This window comes from Colossoma macropomum, unplaced genomic scaffold (genome assembly GCF_904425465.1).
Source record: "Colossoma macropomum unplaced genomic scaffold, Colossoma_macropomum, whole genome shotgun sequence".
NCBI classification, from domain to species: Eukaryota; Metazoa; Chordata; class Actinopteri; order Characiformes; family Serrasalmidae; genus Colossoma; species Colossoma macropomum.
Window position 1 is genome coordinate 18383624 of NW_023494807.1, and position 15702 is coordinate 18399325.

A 15702-nucleotide genomic window follows, 5' to 3' on the forward strand; every position below is an offset into this window, starting at 1 on the left:
CTCTTTGAGAAATAAAATTCACAAAAAAACAGCCTCAATCTACAGGTCACTCCATCATGCGCACTAGTCAGCCGTGCAGGAACACTGACAGTCATCTCTTTTCTCCATTTGTATTCTGTTCAAAATATCACGAGAATATCGAATCGTGAACTCAGCATAGTATCAAATCGAATGGTGAGCTGAGAGGATCGTTACACCCCTGCTACAGCATGTTATGTCTCTCTGAATAACTTGCAATACTTAATACATCTACAAAACACATTTGGGTGTCTGCTTTAGAGTATGTATATCTGTATTTTACTGTACATAAAATGAGTAATTCACATAAGAACTGGTGCCAAACTCTTGAAGGCTGTAGTGGCTTATTGTACTCCTGTAGTAAGTGTGTGAGACTTATCCTCGTGTTAGCCAAGCTCTTCAAAATAATAGGTGACACCGTCGGCCATGTTGACAAGCCACTATCAAACTCACCGACAAGGACGCAGAGGACGTCCAGGAGGATGAACACCTTCTTCTTCTTTAACTCCATCATGTTTGAGCAGCTGTCCTCTCACTTTCACACTCTCGGGAACTTCAGCTCCTTCAGCTCCACGCTGGAAACGCCAGCAAAAACACAACAACTGGCTGTGCGAGTTCTTCCGGATCCTCTGCTGCGTTTACCTGAGCACTGATTGCAGGATCGTCTCCACTCACTGACGCACACACAAACACTGAGGCGCAGAGACGGAGCCTGGTTTGGTTTGGTTATCTGCTCTCTCTATCTCTCTCTATCTATCTATCTCTCTGCCTGTGGAGTTTAGGCTGTAGGCATGAGTTCACGGGAGCGTCAGTGCATAGCAGGATTCTCAGGCGGAAAGAGGACGGCGGGGAAATCTCCAGGAAACACTTCTCACTCACGCTGCGGTGCGGTAGGTCGTTGACTCTCTCACCTCTCTGAGCTCTGCCGGCTCTCTACGACCTGGAGTTGACGTCATCGACCCACGCTCACTCTCACTGCCGCCCTCCGCCTCCTCCGCCTCCTCCTCTTCCCATGAAAAGCGGTCACAGCTTTTAATTCACATAAACGTAAGATCTGCTCAGCTAAAAACGTTTTAAAATTTCCGGATAACATCGAAACAGCTTGTTTACTCTGTAGCAACTACCTTGAGACACTTATTCACTTATTTCGCCATTGTCAATATGTGAAAAAATGGCAAAGCCTCAGTGCCTTTAGGCAGTTAGTCCTGCCGGAGGTGAAGCAGCGTTTAGCTTCTATGCTGTTCTTAAAAAAACTCCATCGATTTTTTTTTTTTTTTAAATCAGCATAATTAAATGGTTACTATGTAAACAAAGTCATTCAGAGTAGTTGGGTGCAAAATGCTTCATTCTAGAGAAACTTAGGTCAGAATTGTTCACAGCGGTAGTGATAGAACCTGAACCAGACGTCTGAAGAGTTTAAGGCCTCTAAAAGCTGCATCACAGAGAGTTATTGCATTAAATGGTTATGAATACTTGTTTTACAGTAGTTTTGAGATAAGTTTTGGCCTAAAACATTTTAATCAATTTATTCTAATCTGTTTATGGTGGAGGGATACATTAACGGTGTTCTAAGGCAAAATAGTCCCCAAAGAGAGCTCTTATTTTCAGATTTACCACATTTTGCCATAATCAACATTACATATAAAAACCTCAAAAGACTTGTGTACGTTGGTACTTTTGGATAGTAAATAGAATGGCTATAATGGTGTTGTAGACATCAGGACCCCTGGCTCCTATCACCACCACTGTAAATAAATCAGAGTCAGCCAGTTTCTCTACAAATGAACCATTTTGCATCAAACCACTCTGAATGACACTGTTTACATTTCAACCACTGAATTATGCAGACATTTAGAAAAATTGGTGGAATTCCCCTTTAAATGTAATCATGTGGCAGAGAGGATTAGAAGAGACCTGACACTGGACACTTTTAAATCCAGGCTTAAAATGTTCCTATTGAGCAGCTTTCTGCTCAGTGTAAAATGCCGGTAGCGTTTCTAGCTCTTTTCCTCTGTAACAACACTTTTTTTATCTTAATTTAACTCTTAATTTCTAATTTTAAATTTGATTTTTAATTATTCTAATTTAATTTCCAATTTGACTTTTCATGTAATGACATTCTCTTTTAAATATATTGTTTTAATCTTGTTAATTATGCTTATAGCCCATTTGATGTCTCACTCATCCTGTCCTAGAAGCACATGTTCCTCACAGGCAGCGTCTCACTGTTCTCTTCTGTAATTTTGTCCTTTGGATCTCAAACGAATCGGTGCTCTGTGTAAAGTTAGGCAGTGGCAAGAGAAAAAATGAATCTAGCCACATAGATCATAATATCAACAGGCTGAAGAGGAATAAACACTGGCCCAGGCAGCCGTTTAAACCGCTGTTAGCATTTGCTGGCTTGTTTGAGAAATTCACATTTGTTATCATGGCTCAGGAAACTTACAAAATGAAGAACTACCATCCTTGAGTCAGTCATGGGGGTCTACTTTTCAACCAATGAGCCAATTTTCCTCTTTATTAACCCAGTGAAGTCAATGGTTTGAAAGTTTGATGTAAATTGTGAAAAGCCATTCATTTTCTTGCTATTAATAACTGAAATCTTAAATGCTAAAATATAATTCATACAAGTAGGTCCTGAACTTTGACATGTTAGTCATTTTGTTTAGTAGTGTTAATACATTGTTATTGTTTAAATGGGACTGAATTTCTGATATTAAGAAACTTTAAAAGCAGAAATATCTCTTTGTACACACTTGGCGCATGCATGTTTCCTGTCTTTGTGGGATGTTTGCATTGACTTCTGAAGATTTATGTAAACGCTACATCTAAGCAAACTCTAACCCAACTCCCTCTCCGGAAACAAAAAGAAATATTTGTTCCTTTTCAAATAAAAGTTGTATTTCTTGAGGAAAATGCATTGTTCTTTGTGGGGAGCAGCCAAAGGTCCACATTGCATGAAGACCTTCATGTTTGCCATCATCCTGGAGACATTTCGTCGCCACAAAGAGTTAAGTACACAGCCATGCATGCACACGCACACACACACACACACACACACACACACACACACACACACACACACACACACGCATACACCCTCTCTGAAAGACCTGGCAGACCAACAAAACTGTGCCCATCAGATAAACAGTACTTAAAGCTTTTATCTTTAAGAGAGAGGAGAAAATCAAGCTCCATCCTTCCACTGTGAGAAGACAACTCAACACTATGGGCCTGAAAGGATGTGTGGCTGCCAAGAAGCTGTTACTGAGAAACGAAAATAGACAAAAAAGGAGAAAAAACTCAAACAAAGAAGTTCTCCAAGAACAATGGACTGATCACCCCAAAATCCAAATATCAGCATCACTGAATGTGCTTGGGAATATCTGGACCAAAAAAACAGAAAATGCAACCAACTTTTAAGACTGAACTTTGGAGGTGGGGAAAATATCCCTGCAGATTTCTTTGAAACACTGAAAGCAAGTCTCCTGAAAAGAATGGAAATTGTAATAGAAGCAAAGGGTGGACACACTAAATGATGAATAAAATTTTTTTAAATCGTCAATTTTTTGCCGATGGGTTGTCTTTGACTTTCGCACAGTACTGTGTATGAAATCTGTAATAAATAAAATAAACAAAAATTTATTTTTAATTTTTCCACATTTTGTGCACAGAAAAACCTTTGTTACTAAAAATAGCACTATGTGTGATGAATCCAGTTTTAATGTAAATATTGAGCATTTATTTTCTTAGTATTTGCACAATGAAGAGTGGTGTGGTTTGTTGTGTGCACTTTTTGAGCACTTTAAATTCTTTTGCACAGGTGATACAGTGTGACAATGCATTCATTGTTTTGGATTCACGATTAGAGCTTTGAGAAGGAGATCTGTTTTTTGAGAAATGCATCTAAACGATTAACAAAAGCTGTCAACTACTCATTTTTGGCTGCTAATATTTTGTCAAGTGTACAGTTTGAGGGGAAATTAATGAAAAACTGTGTAGAATTCAAACAAAGAGCAGGACTGATTAAAAAAAGTCTTTATCTCTGATCCTGCGGCTGGCACGGGGCCTATCTGAGTTGTGGGGTTGCCGGATCAGCGCTGTGGAAGAGGATGGAGGAATCGGCCCATCTGTCTAAACACATAGCGACTCAGTCAGGATTTACAGGCGCAGTAGAAATGGTCCAGTCCGCGTGCCCTTCCTCTTCCTCAAGCTGCTTCATCAGCTGGATTCTCACCACATTCCAAAATCTGCAGATCTGCCCTACTCAGCTCATCTGATTCCCTTGAAGCAATAGTCTGTTGAAAAATGTAATTTGCACAATATTCCACTTACTCTAAATGCAGTCAATCAGCCAAGACATGCTTGGTGTCCAAAGTTTGTTTCTGTAGTTTTGTACTGGAAGTAATGGGGGCTTGTGTACACTAATTAGCATTGTGCAAACTACATGCATAAATCATCAAACGCTTGCCTCAGTATACCATTTAAATCCAATAAACTTTTTGTCAAATTCAATTCATATCTTTTCACGGTCTGCTAGCTTTCGGTTCTGTGTGAAGTACTGGAAAAACTCTGGTGTCTGTACACAGCCCTGGCTCTGTAAAAGGGAAATAAACAAAGTGGCTCGAGACGAGAAACACAAGACTATTCCTGCCAATCAGCAACTGGGGATGTTTGTGCTGGTGCACAAGGTGGGGAAAGGGGAGGGGCTATGTGCTGAACTTCACACAGTGTCAAGAAGGACAGATGGCCAAAAACAGCCAAAGAGGAGACAATCTGAAGAACCAAGATTGAGAAAGAAGTTCTTAGATCAAGCAAAAAGCCGTGTTAACATCAGTAAGATGTTTCAGTGGTGGAGAGACCTCTGAAAGTTGACAAGCCTGAAGTTAGCTTCCTATTCACATTTTCTCGTTACCCCTTAAATCATTCAGCAGTTTCATTCTGGCGCCTCACATTCATAACCCACAATCTAGCTAACATTAGTTACATCACTTGCTGTGTGGTTGTTTGTATAACGTTATATCATGGTATTTCTCCGTACAATGTTTGCGAAGGGTTTTATGGCCACAAACACCTAAAAAAACAAGTCTGCCAGCCCAGTGTTGTTCACCTTGGCAATGCGCATCCATGAATTTGGGGGCAGAGCTTCTGAAGGAGAACTTAAGGGAGGGGTGTATTTGGTTTGCTGTTGAATTCAAATATCAACAATTGTTTTCCAGAATCATACACTGCGCCTTTAAGACGTGTTAAGCTGTTAAGTAATCTACAATAGACTTCAAATAAAATTTAAGACTCAGACAACCCAAGTAAACATAAAATACAGCTTTAAACAATGATCTTTTCATTTATTGAAGGAAAAAAGTTAACATCAACTGTGAAAAAGTTACTCAATCAACCAATAAACCACAGTTAGTTGATAATTGGGATCAATTAAACTAGCCATACCCAGGCTTCATTACTGACAGTCCAAACACTTAAATAGGACCTTTTCAGCAATGCAAAGTAAGCATAAATGTCTCAACAAACAGCACATTATGCTGCATTAAAAAAATCCTAGAAAGGTTGAGAAAGAAAGTTATTGAAATATATCAGTCAAAGGGTAACAAAGACATTTCTATTGTTCTGGGACTCCAGTGAACCAGAGTAAGAGTCATTATCTCCAAATAGAGAAAACTTGGAACAGTGCTGAATCTTTCCAGAAGTGAAAGATTCACTTTAGTAATTCACTTCACATTACTGGACATGTTCCATTTAAGTAATGCAAGTAGGCTAAAAGGTTTGAACAAGCAGTGAAAGGGCTACAAAGCCATTTCTAATGCTCTGCGCCTCCTGCAAATCCTTTTGTAATGCTCTGTGGACTGGGCAGAAAGCGTAACTTTTTGGAAGTCAGGAGCCCCTTTACTTCTGTTAGTAAAGCTATCACAGGATTCCACAGTAAAAACATCAACAGTCAAACATGGTGGTGGTAGTATGATGGTGAGGGGATCGTTTTTCTGCGTCAGAGCCTGGGTGACTTGCCATAACTGACAGAACCATGAACTCTGCTCTCTACAAGAAAATCCAGAGAATGTTTGGTCATCAGTCCATGACCTGAAGCTCAGGCTCATTTGGGTTATGCAGCAAGACAACGATCTGAAGCACAGGAGCAAGTCCACCTCTGAATGGCTCAAAAGAAACAAAATGAAGGTTTTGGAGAGGCCTAGTCAAAGTCCTGATTTGAACCCTATTGAGATGCTGTGGCAGGACCTTAAATGGGCAGTTCATGTTCAAAAGCCATCCAATGTGGCTTCATTGAAGTAATTTTGCAAAGAAGAGTGGGCAAGAATTCCACAGTGACATGAAAGGCCAGTTATAGGAAGCGTTTAGTTGCAGCTGTTGTTGATAAAGGTAGCACAACTTTTTCACATGGGTGATATAGGTGTTGCAAAACCTTTTCCCTTCATTAAATGAAATTATCATTTCAAACTGTTTTGTGCTTCCTCAAGTTCTCACTGTCTTGTATTACATTTTGTATGAGAATCTGAAAATATTTATTTTGACAAATATGCAATTGATATCAAAAGGGGGCACATACTTTTTGTAAAGGCACCGTACTGTTATCTATGAAACTGGACTACATTTTGGCTACATTAGAGTGCAAAACTGTGTCAATTTGATTTTCAACCAAACTATTTCTTTAAAGCACTGTGGTAAAACTCAAATAAGTGTACATTAGAATTCACATTATTACTTATTCTGTTTTTCTGCTATGTGTAACCAAAACAAAGGTCTGTTTGTGAAAAATTACAATATAAAATACAGTAACATGCGCTTCTTCACATATAACAGTCTCACAGTACAAAAAACAACAACCATTTCACTTCATAAAGTAAACTACTGGCACAGAATAGGAGCTTCATGTGTAACGCAGCAGCGCAGCGCTCCTGACATGGAACAGATTATTTCACATTCATTACAGCCAAAAAAACAAACAAACAAAACCTTATTACAGTTCCAAAAATTATTTGACCATATTCCACATCAGGGTTGGACGGTATGCACTTGTTTCATACATTCAAACCATCTCCAAATATCAAATAAGTGAAAGCAGTGTACAATTTTCAAGCCATCATTCCATCTAACCACAGTTAAATGTTAAACAGTGTTTTTAACTAGGTGAGAGGAGCTGGTTAGCATTAGCTTAGCTAGCATGAAAACAGCTCTGCTCACCACAGAACATGTTCAGTTCTGGCTAATAAAAACACAGACACAAGTTTAGATGATAATGGTTCAAATATGAGGGAGTGAAGTCGAGTTACTGGTGTTGAAGGGACAGAGAGGTGAAATAAAACTTGTTCCGTGGTGTTTAAATCTGTAGCCTGATCGGCTAAATTAATGTTAGCTTAGCAAGCAAGCTACAGCCCAAACAGTGCTACACAGTACAGGTTTTATTCTGACTAACCGGTGTTCTTCTTAAACTGAAAAAATCGAACCTGTTCTTTGACATTTGGGGCTGTAATGTTTTGGCTCAGCCAAAGACATTATAAAGGAGGACACAGGTCACTGTCTGAAATACGAATGGGAAAACTCATCATGACGTCTGTTTACAGGGAAAGTCCCACCTTTCAATAAAAAGAGCCGATCAGCTTGCTGCTTACAACATGAGCAGGAAAAGCCCCCCCTCAATTGTGAAGATCTAGTCAAAACAAACAGAAAAACTATTTGCAAACTTATGAGATTTTTGTCAGATTTTACCAGTGATTTCAAATAAATTGGAAATCATAATTTGGCCCTATTTAGGTCTCTTGACATTCTAAAAGATAGGTGTCGTATGACTGGAAATAACTGGCCGTGTTACCAAGAAGGCTGCTGAGTGGACAGACTTTCCTATGAGGCCTTTGGCTAAGCTAACACATCCTTATGCCTTATGCAACTTTTTGCTAGATTTAGATACTCTTCAGAGCCCTTTAGTGACTTTTTTAAAAAGCACCTAGTAACAAATCTAGCAACTTTTAGAACCAACCTTAGCTACTTGTCATAGAAGAGCATCACCAGTACTGCCCCATGAGCAAGAGGCACAACTCACTCTGTGTCTACTCTGTTTAATGTCACAGTGGTGGAGCAGCATGTTCAGTCTGCATCAAGAATGTGTTTTACATCAAATAGCTGTGGCGGATGGTACCAGCTGCTTGTAGCTGCCTTACAAAAATGTATTTTTTAACAAAAATGAAGAAGTGATTTCCACAAAAATTCGTAGATTCACAGTCAGATCTCTGTAATATACAAATGTCGAGCAGCACCTGGAGTCTCACCGGTCTCCAGAGGAGCCATTGTCGTGGCAAGAGGTTAATTGTGCAGCTGAAGAATTGTTGAAAAACAATATTTGCATCAAAATGAACAAGTTTTAATGAGAAATAAACTGTGAAAATACAAATATTTATTGTTTCTAGTCTCAATATAGAAAATTGAATCAAGCTGTGATAAAAACTGCACTTTCATACATCCATGTATGCCTTTGTTTTCCTCATGGCATAGTGAAAAAATTAACAAAACATTGTGATCATGATGTAAAATGAGAACAGCTTTATTGGACATTCGACTGTATTAAAATACAGTACATGTGAGCACAGAAAAGAGCAGAGAAGCAACTGCAAAGATGTAAAGGGCTGACACCATCTGACACTAGGCAAAATGCAAATATGACGTGAAGACGTCACAGATATGCTAATTAGCACATGATGCCATCTAGCGACATTTAGCATCTTTTCGAGCAGGCTTTAGCTACTTTCCATTGAAAGTACTTGGCAACACTGGCTTATGCTGCGTTCGACTGAAGCTTTTCTATAAGATTTTCTATAGCTTGGAAGAAAACACCCTCTGGCTATTTCTCTGCCAACTGGCACTTCCTATTTGGAAAGTGGAGATGGTGTTCTCCGACCTCCATATGACGTCAAATCAACAAGGCCGCTCACATTGTCAATAGTAATAAATAACCTCTTCTGTACTTTTAAATGAGATTTGCTTTAGACCAGTGAACCTACAGACACAGTACTTGGTTGAACTACAACACTGACCATAAGGTTTGCTGTTTTGAGAAGGTAAATACATCACGGACATTGAAGCTATCACTCATATCACTACTATTAGCTGATTAGCTTGTTGGTAACAATATTCGCTTTCATTCTTGTTCTTCCTACTTTGTAGCTTGAATGCAATTCTGAGCTCCGTCTTCCCACAGCTGAGCCAAGTCAAATGCAGCAATAGTTAGCAGGCCAAATGTGCCACACAGTTACAGCAAACTGATGATAAACTGACACCTGTTTAAAGCACATCTGAGAGCGCAAATTAGAGTGACTGGTGCTAGCATTAAAGCAGAAATCTGCGGTGTGTGAGCTACTATCATGCTCAGTTTTTCTGAGGTTTTTCCTGGCTCTGATTTTCCCCCTCTTTCTGTCAGCGCCACCTATTGGTGAGCTCCCACTCCACCAATCAGTGAGCTCCTCTAAAATAAAAATTACTGGCATGATTTTTAAATAGCGAGGTTAGAGGTCTGTCTTTTTCAATCCCACCTGCAACCAACAAAAGGAATCATTCGCCCAGCTCCTGCACACAACCGAAACAATTTTACCTGCTCCCACCCATGCAGTTCCGTCAACATTTATTCCCAGTAAATACAAAGCAGGAATTAAACCACAGAATGGTTATTTTTGGTGTTTTGCTGGACCCACTAGCTGTGGCCGTCGGACTGAAGGCTCTGCCATCTCTGTAAGCTACGAGAATCTGTGTGCTGTTCACATGATCAGCTGCTTCGCAACTCCTTAGAATGACTATCAATTTATTCAATTTAACTCTTTTACCGTTATCATTTTATATTGTTTATATATACATGATTTAGTGATCATTCTACTTTATTTTAGGCTATTCATTAATTTGTGGGATTTCTCTTCATGCATGCCTCAGATCCACTCCCGCCTACAGTGGGCTGGTATCCAGCCCGCTCCGGGAATCGCCGGGAATACAGACCTCTAACTGAGGTATACCTTGTTGCTGTTATACCGCCCAACCCTACCCCCATACAAATGACAGATCACTCATGTGTCAGTGCTACAGTTTGGCACCTCATCAAAGTCTGATCTGATCAGAGACATTCATCAGTTCATCAGTTGCTGACTGATGGCAAATAAAAGCCAAGTGTCCATTGAGTACCCCAGGAATGCAACTGGAGCATGCACCACTTTCATGCAATAACGCTTAGTGAAACACCTGATATAACTGAGGTGTGCTGTCAATGTCTCATCTATGCTCTGCAATCAGATCAGCTACAGTCCCTGTGACTGTGAGCTGTTCATTTTCACAACCCTACCAAATCTGATGCATCCCCAGTGCTGTGTTTCTGTAATGAAAACGGCAACAGGCGTGGACGCTCATCAGGGCCCAAAAGCCTATACGTGTCCACCATTTTTAAATTTGTACATACGGGTGAAGACTGACATACTCGTTGGTTGCTAGATGATTCTACTGCCTTCGTTCCCAAAGGTACGCAAGTGTAAGAATTGGATTGCATTTTTGACATGAGGCTACTTTGATGGAGATGCTCAGTTGTGTCCACCGTTTCCATCACAAAATCCGCATAGGCTAGAGAAGGCTTGGGGACTGGGAGGTAAGTAGTAGATACATGGGTGTAACAACAGGGCTCCAGTCCAGACAAGTGGTTACTTCTCTGGATAAGATTAGTTGAATCTTCGGCCTCCACTCCAATATTGGCATAGGAATCAGGGACTGGAAGATAACTAGTAGACACAAAAGGACAGCAAGTGGACTCTAATCTTGACTTAAAGTTCCTTTTATAGACAAGGTCAACTGCATCCACTCCAAGAAAGGACTCAGGATCTGATGAACATCTAGATGATACATGGATTTGAGAACAAGAGTCAAATCTTGACACACAGACCCTACATAAAGGTGAGCCCACTACATCCATTCCAAGATAGGACTCAGAGACTGTCGGATAACTAAAAGATACTTGAGTTTGGAGGCAGGACGGCAGCGCTGTCACCACTTCACCCTTATAGTCGAGGTCAGCAGTTAGATGGTCACTCAAATCTTCAGCATTCGGTTCACTGAGTGGTTGTTCAGCCTCTCGCTTGTCCGGGTTGGCTGCAACTGGCCTTTCAAAGATGGCAAGGGATTTGCTTTCATGGCTGGCTGACTTGATTGGTACAGCCTGGTAGCTTAAAGCAGAGACTTGGCTGTGGTTTTGGTGGTGGTGATCCCAATGGCCGGACTTTCCTCCCACATAGATGAGTTCAAAGAGAGAGGGGGATGGTTTGAAGTCCAAGACTGTTAGCTTATGCTACAGGGTACAAAGAGACAGAGATGCAATTAATTCCACATTTAAAGTTACTCTTATTTCATTGGTGTTAACTGGCCATTCATCACTATACTGAATTTTTGTCTTTAAAAAAGTAATACCAGCACTCATTCTGGAGAACTACCCACTGTGTAACAAATCTTATTCTGCATTAGATGATGTTTAGGACTTTAAAATAACTGGTTCTTGAGCTAATGCTAAGGATAATTGGAGCTACAGTGGTGCTTCAAAGTGTGTGAACCCTTTAGAATGTTCTATATTTCTGCATAAATCTGACCTAAAACTTTATCAGATTTTTTACACCTAAAAGTACAACCCCATTTCCAAAAAAGTTGAGACACTGTGTAAAATGTAAATAAAAACAAAATGCATTGAAGTGCAAATCGTTTAAACCCTAAGTTTAATTAAAAATAGTACAAAGATAACATATCAAATGTTGAAACTAAGAAATTTTATTGTTTTGTGACAAATATAAGCCCATTTTGAATTTGATGCCAACAACACACTCCAAAAAAGTTGGGACGGGGCAACAAAAGGCTGGTAAAAAAACACCTGGTGGTTGATTGGCAACAGTAACATGACTGGGCATAAAAACAGCATCCCAACCGCATCTTTCAGAAGTAAAGATGAGGAGGGGTTCACCACTCTGAAAGACTGCACGAGCAAATAGTGCAACAATTCAAGAATAACGTTTCTCAACATAAACTACTTTTCATCATCTACGGTACATAATATCATTAAACGATTCAGAGAATCTAGAGAAATCTCTGCATACAAGGGACAAGGCCAAAAACCAGTATTTGCTGGCCATGATCTTTGGGCTTTCAGTTGGCACTGCATTAAAATAGATATGATTCTGTTGTGGAAATCACTGCATGGGCTCAGAAACACTTCTGAAAACCACTGTCTGTGAACACAGTTTGTCGCTGCATCCACAAATGCAAGTTAAAACTCTAAAATGCAAAGAAGAAACCATATATAAACAGGATCCAGAAATGCTGCCACCTTCTCTGGGCCCGAGCTCATTTAAAATGGACTGCGGGTAAGCGAAAAAGTGAAAAACATTTGAAATTAGTTTTGGAAATCATGGACACTGTGTCCTCCGGGCTAAAGAGCACTCAGCTTTTTATCAGTGCACAGTTCTAAAGCCAGTATTCATGATTCTATAGGGGTACATTAGTGCACATGGCTTGGGTGACTTGCACATCTGTGAAGGCACCATTAATGCTGAACAATATATACAAGTTTTGGCAACATATGCTGCCATCCAGGAGACATCTTTTTCAAGGAAGGCCCTGCTTATCTCAGCAAGACAATGCCAAACCACATGTATTACAATTCATGTATTACAACAGCATTGCTCCATATTAAAAGATTCCAGGTGCTAAACTGGCCTACCTGCAGTCCAGACCTGTGACCACTGAAAACATGTGGCGCATTATGAAATGAAAAATACGACAAAGGAGACCCCGAACTGTTGAGCAGCTGAAATCTTATATCAAACAAGAATGAGAAAACATTTCACTTTCAAAACTACACCAATTGGCCTCCTCAGTTCACAAACGCTTACAGAGTGTTGTTAAAAGATGATGCAACACAGTGGTAAACATGGGCTTATATTTTTCAAAAACAGACTAAAACTTCTCTGTTTCAACATCTGATATCTTGTCTTTGTAGTATTTTCCTTTAAAAACATGGTTTACATGATTTGCATATCATTGCATTCTATTTTCTCTAATATTTTTTCTCTATGTTATGTTGGTGGGTTTCCTCCAATGAACTGCGTGCTTCAGGTCCTTCCACAACATTTCTATAGGATTAAGTTCAGAGCTTTGACTTGGCCATTCCAAAACATTAACTTTATTCTTCTTTAGTAGAATGACTTGTGTGCTTAGGGTCGTTGTCTTGCTGCATGACCCACATTCTCTTGAGTTTCAGCTCACGGACAGATGTCCTGACACTCCTTTAGAATTTGCTGGTATAAATCAGAGTTCATTGTTCCATTAATGATGGCATGCTGTCCTGGCCCAGATGCAGCAAAACAGGCCCAAATCATGATACTACCACCACCATGTTTTACAGATGGGATAAGGTTTTTATGCTGGAATGAAGTGTTTTCCTTTCCCCAAACATAACACTTCTCATTTAAACCAAAAAGATCTATTTTGGTCTCATCCGTCCACAAAACATTGTTCCAATAGCCTTCTGGTTTGTCCATATGATCTTAAGCAAACTGCAGACGAGCAGCAAGGTTCTTTTTTGAGAGCAGTGGCTTTCTCCTTGCAACCCTGCCATGCACACCATTGTTGTTCGGTGCTCTCCTGATGGTGTACATTAACACTAGCCTCTGTGAGACTGGCCTTTAGTTGCTTACAAGTTACCCTGGGTTCCTTTGTGAACTCACAGACTATTACACTCCTTGCTCTTGGTTTGTCGACCACTCCTGGGGAGCGTAACAATGGTCTTGAGTTCCCTCCATTTGTACACAATCTGTCTGACTGTGGATTGGTGGAGTCCAAACTCATTAGAGAATGTTTTGTAACCTTTTCCAGTCTGACGAGCATCAACAACTCTTCTTCTGAGGCCCTCAGAAATCTCCTTTGCTCATGCCACCCTACACCTCCACAAACATGTGGTCACTCACACCTGATTGCCATCCCATCGATTGAAAACATGTGACTCTAATTTCAACTTCAAATTATCTGCTAATCCTAAAGGTTCTAAAGGCCACTCACAGATATGTACTACTGCACCATTTTCCTCAATAAATATAAATAAATGAACTTTGTCTCAATTGTTTAATTTGGTTCTCTTTATGTACTTTTAGGACTTGTGTAAAAATCTGATGAAGTTTTAAGTCAAATTTATGCAGAAATGTAGAAAATTCTAAAGGGTTCACAAACTTTCAAGCACCACTGTACATGCAGATGGTGATGGTGATGCATTATACATTTCAATCCATGCAAACAAAACCACTTTTAATTGCACATTTCAGCAATTATGTTTGAATTAGGGTTGTAGGAATCAATTATGTTAGTAATAGAATAATCTATTTTCGTCTGCAGAATTATTGTGACAAACAATATCGTCATTATCTAAATTCAGTTATGAAGTACCACATTTGAGCTAGCATTTTCCCTGATGCTAATATATTTACTATATAATTTACAACTGGGCTAGCTTCTAATATGTGTGTATAGTGTCTTTTCTACTATATACTTTTTGATAGATAGGAATGAGTATACAACAGGAATAGGTATATAAAGGCAAAGCAGTAATAAAGAAAAGAGAATCATATTTAAATCATCATGATATTCAATAATATCAGTTATCAGTTTGTGGCTAATGACAAGATGGTTTCTGACATTACCTGACTTTGAGAAACAGGTGGCCAGGTGGACAGGCTGCTTTTAGAGGGGTCAGGGACAGCAGGACAGAGGCGCTGTTGAATCCTAATGGACAACAACACAGAGCACACACTTAGGACCTCAGCAGCAGTAGTGTGCTATAAGCCACTGAAGGTCATTTCATTCTGTTCTAAGTGTTACAGTTTCAGCTGCAGCTGAACTAATAATGCTAACAATGTCTAAGGTTGACATTCACATAGGGAAGCTGATATCTGCAGGGCAAATTCTACCTGCAGAAAACAGGCTGTAATGCAGTTGTACCGAACAGTTTAAACACTCCCAGTTAAATAACATGTTTTGTTGATGTTCTAAGTGAAAATAAGCAAACCCATCCTCTGCAAACTTTAACATGGCAATTTTTTTCGGAATATTTCTAGGGCACAGTTTCTATTTATTTGCTTATAGTTTGCCTATAGTTCAACATATGTGCTATAATTTTTGCACAGGCCACATTTTATGATTTTTATTTCTTCCCCAATATGTTAAATTCAACAAATAAACAGTAATTGTGCATTAAAATGTGCAGATGTGTTTTTACTGATGAGGATGTGTTAACATATTTTCACTTAAAAAATTAGCAAAATATGTAACGTGACCAAGGGCGCCAAAACTTTTGTATACAAATGTATAGGCTGAATTCTGGATCAGGCTAAATATTTAAGCTGCTATTAAAGGCACAGGAAGTGTGTACTTTATGGGTATTATGTACATATTTAAAGACTTTATATTGAACAAGCTCTAAGCAGTTGTTGACTCACCTTTCAACCTGGCTTAGCAAGATTACTAAAACCAACAAAGTGCCAACAGCGCACAACAGTATGGCCACCAACTGAAAGTAATCATTACCTGTTAAAACACATACGCACACATGCACTGTAGTCAAAAACTCAGCAGTATAACTTTACAAAGGCAGTGTGTAATAGTGAA

At 39.5% G+C, this 15702-nt stretch overlaps 2 protein-coding genes across 4 annotated transcripts in view; both read right to left on the minus strand.

Annotated features, from left to right (window-relative positions):
* Positions 1-994, minus strand: part of plpp2a (phospholipid phosphatase 2a) — a 46162-nt gene extending 45168 nt beyond the window's left edge. Inside the window, exon 1 of the mRNA XM_036556510.1 lies at positions 472-994. Coding sequence (XP_036412403.1) covers positions 472-532 — 61 coding nt within the window. The 5' untranslated portion in view covers positions 533-994. The remainder of the gene's footprint in view (positions 1-471) is intronic.
* A 7563-nt stretch (positions 995-8557) lies between these two features.
* The window catches only part of LOC118796924 (interleukin-31 receptor subunit alpha), a 34876-nt gene continuing 27731 nt past the window's right edge, over positions 8558-15702 (minus strand). For all 3 annotated transcript variants that reach the window (XM_036556077.1, XM_036556076.1, XM_036556078.1), the window contains 3 exons: positions 15534-15621; positions 14739-14820; positions 8558-11350 (listed from right to left, as the gene is read on the minus strand). In XM_036556077.1, coding sequence (XP_036411970.1) covers positions 10349-11350; positions 14739-14820; positions 15534-15621 — 1172 coding nt within the window. In that variant the 3' untranslated portion in view covers positions 8558-10348. The remainder of the gene's footprint in view (positions 11351-14738; positions 14821-15533; positions 15622-15702) is intronic.